General features: G+C 35.3%; 1 protein-coding gene across 1 annotated transcript; it reads right to left on the bottom strand.

The window, feature by feature from the left end:
* Window positions 1–1,367: 1,367 nt before the first annotated feature.
* On the bottom strand, window positions 1,368–2,728 carry LOC149041536 (uncharacterized). The gene is made up of 2 exons (XM_089180277.1): window positions 2,365–2,728; window positions 1,368–1,748 (listed from the first exon to the last, which is right to left on the bottom strand). The coding sequence occupies exons 1-2, from the start codon at window positions 2,726–2,728 to the stop codon at window positions 1,720–1,722; spliced, it is 393 nt and encodes a 130-aa protein (XP_089036403.1). The 3' UTR covers window positions 1,368–1,719.
* Window positions 2,729–2,957: the final 229 nt, after the last annotated feature.

Below are 2,957 nucleotides of genomic sequence, written 5' to 3'. Positions count from 1 at the left end.
CCAAGCTTTTGTTTATTTTTGTCAGCTACTGCATGTATCAATCAGAACAACCTACTTTGTGTAAATCTGATTGGTTTCTAATGTGATCTATTGTTGCTGAGCCTAGTTTATATTATTTTGTACATGGGTTATTACTTTTTCACTAATGATAATGAAAAAGGCACCTAGCTATTTTCAGCCAATCAAAAAAGTGTAATTTTTCATGTATATCAGTATTGTGATGAATTCACCAAGCCAAACAAGTAACTGAAAAGGAGTTGTAGTCTACCAAATAAAGGCCTAATACACATGTATTGCCACCAAGTATAGATACCAATGCTTATCTGAACCATAATTATGAAGAGAATCTAGAAGACTGCCAAGCTTGAAGGAAGTCATGAAATGTTAAGGTCTGAATAATTCTGACCATAACTTGGAAAACATAACACTAATCACATTTCAATTAACATTAAAGCACTAGGCTCCTATTCATATTTTAATAAAAGCAAAACCACTTTGTTACTGAGTTTCAATGGATTACTCCCCAAAGTTTGGAAACAATCACAATAGACATTTAGCACCATGTTAACAACAAACTGCAGTTTCAGCTTAGGCGTTAGATGTTTGTGACTTTTATTGGTTTAGCTATGAAAGTATAATTTCATTTAAAGAGGCTGTCAAATTGAATTTCCAGTGTTTGATTTTCTAATGGCAACAAAAAAGTCCTATTTTCACTACTGGCTAAAAATGGTTTATTCTATTTGTATTCAATGACATGTAATGACATGGGTGGCAGGGTATTCTGCAGTTTGACCAAAATTTTATCTTTGCATGTGCTAAAAAGACTGGTTATAAAAAAAGTAATTTTCTTACTGAGCATATGGTATAGACAGAAATTCAGGATTAAAAATGTTCCAGTAAATGACTTACATGAAATTTGACCACACAGAGAGTCAATAATGACTCCTAAGTTTCAAGGTGGCGCGACCTGCACTAAAGGTCCAGACCATGAAATGTTGGCCTGTGAGAGCACAACTCCATGCTGTAATCTGCACTTAGAAGACAAGCTGACTGTAAGAAAGCCGGCATGTGAAATCTAAGCAACAAAGATGAATGAAAAACTAGATAAAAAAACAATCTTTGACAGCGTGTTACAGCCACCATTGCAAAATGGGTCGCTTTCTGAAGCTTTGAAGCTTAGGTAACTTAGCCAAGCATAGACTGGAACCTATCTTCAACAATAGTAACCCACGTGACAAGCACTCTTTTCACCGTGACAAAACCAGCAAGGAATAAGTATCTTGGATCATGACATAGCTTGGGTTACACTTCGTGTAAACCACACGAAAACAGTTACAGGATAAACCAATAATTGCATAAAAACAAATGCAAGCACAAAAAACAAAGTTTATTTCCAACAGAAAACCTAGGTGAACACAATTATGCATCTAGTTTCATTCTGATATTGACGTTGGTTTAACAGTCTCTTCTCTCTACATTCTGCTGATTCATTTGCAATTTTTTGTCTTTGATATGGAGATTGGGTTGCCAGCCTCTTTTTTCTTGATTCAGAAGATTCATTTGCACGTTTCTTTTCCCTGTTCAGAAGCTGCTGGGCCAGCCTCTTGTCCCTAGATTCCTCACTTCCATTTACCCTTCCTCGTTTCTCATATTCATGTCTAGCAATCAATTCTTTTTCTTTTTCTTCTGGCGTTTCAGTTAAAGACTTTTGCTTCCTTTTCATATGTTGTGTTTGGGTTCTTTTATTTCTGAAAGGCAAATGTTCAATTTTTGGACTCTCACGAACATTTTGTAAATGAAGTTCATTATCTCTGACAAAGACACCTTTAATTTCAAAAGGAACAAACCCTATTTGTAAGCAGGAAATGTTCAAATATGATACAAGGTTTTCAATTCCTTCAATGGTAAGCAAAGTAAATTTCCTTAATGAGTGGGGCATCCCATGCAAATCCCTGGAATGAGCATCAAAAATTTTAAAGCTTTGTTCTGAATTCTTAATCACTGCAATAGTACTATTTATTCCAATCATTAACAAACAACAATTGTAGTTAAGTTGCCAATTCGAAAACACTTCTGTCAGAGAATTTTGAAGAGACATGTATGGCCCATTATTTGATGTCATGAACAAACTTCCTGTTAAAGACTCACTATATTCCAGTGTGTATACATTATTGTAAATTGAAACAATGTATGAAACATCAGTTAAAAGCAAATAATCATTTGTCTGGACAGAACGTCTAATAGAAGCATACAGATTATTTCTAATGGTAAGAATATTATCCAAAATGGACTAAGTCCACAAATTGATATCTTCTATGTGATGATAAATAGTAGCAGTAAGTGACATGGCTAGACATTGCTTACCAGCATTTTCACCAAAGAGAGCTTCATTTCCTTGACTGTAGTCAGCACATATTGTTCTTGTTGGATCGATGACATCAAATATTGTAGGGCCTGGATTTTCCTCTACATCATTTGCCTGCCTTAAAAGCAATGGAATATAGGCATTGTAGAAAATCATTTTTGAAAACCAAAACATCACATCATTCCACATTTTGTGTTGTCCAACAACTTGTTTCAATACTGGCAAGTAAAATACATTTAAATAGAACATCACAACCATTAAACTCCAACAATGATCATTAACACGTGATAAGATATCCTTGGTTTTCACGAAATTGTCACGAGAGCCAATACTTGACTGGTATTGTTCAATCGAGATTCCCATACTTACTTTGTTTTGAGATATGCCTCCGTGAATTCTCAACAGTGCAAGGAGAAAGCAACTGCAATACAACTTATCAAACACTTTCAAACACTTTCAGACACTCAGTGGTGCAACCCGCACCGATAGATCAAGCCGATAGTTGTTGGCTTGTGAGAGTGCAATAACTCCTTTCAGTGTGGTACAACCCGTACCGAAGATTCGAGCTGTTAAATATTGTCTTTTAAGAACG

This window comes from Pocillopora damicornis, chromosome 8 (genome assembly GCF_964200805.1).
Source record: "Pocillopora damicornis chromosome 8, jaPocDami1.2, whole genome shotgun sequence".
Lineage (NCBI taxonomy): Eukaryota > Metazoa > Cnidaria > Anthozoa > Scleractinia > Pocilloporidae > Pocillopora > Pocillopora damicornis.
Note: the sequence above shows the minus strand (reverse complement) of the source record. Positions and strands in the feature narration are given on the sequence as shown.

What these genes read in the sequence shown, in the direction of transcription:
- LOC149041536 (XM_089180277.1), bottom strand. Translation starts at nt 2,728, where the DNA reads ATGGGAATCTCGATTGAACAATACCAGTCAAGTATTGGCTCTCGTGAC. An exon ending in TCTCTTTGGTGAAAATGCTG is followed by an intron (nt 1,749 to 2,364) that starts GTAAGCAATGTC and finishes TTTGCCTTTCAG; the next exon opens with AAATAAAAGAACCCAAACAC.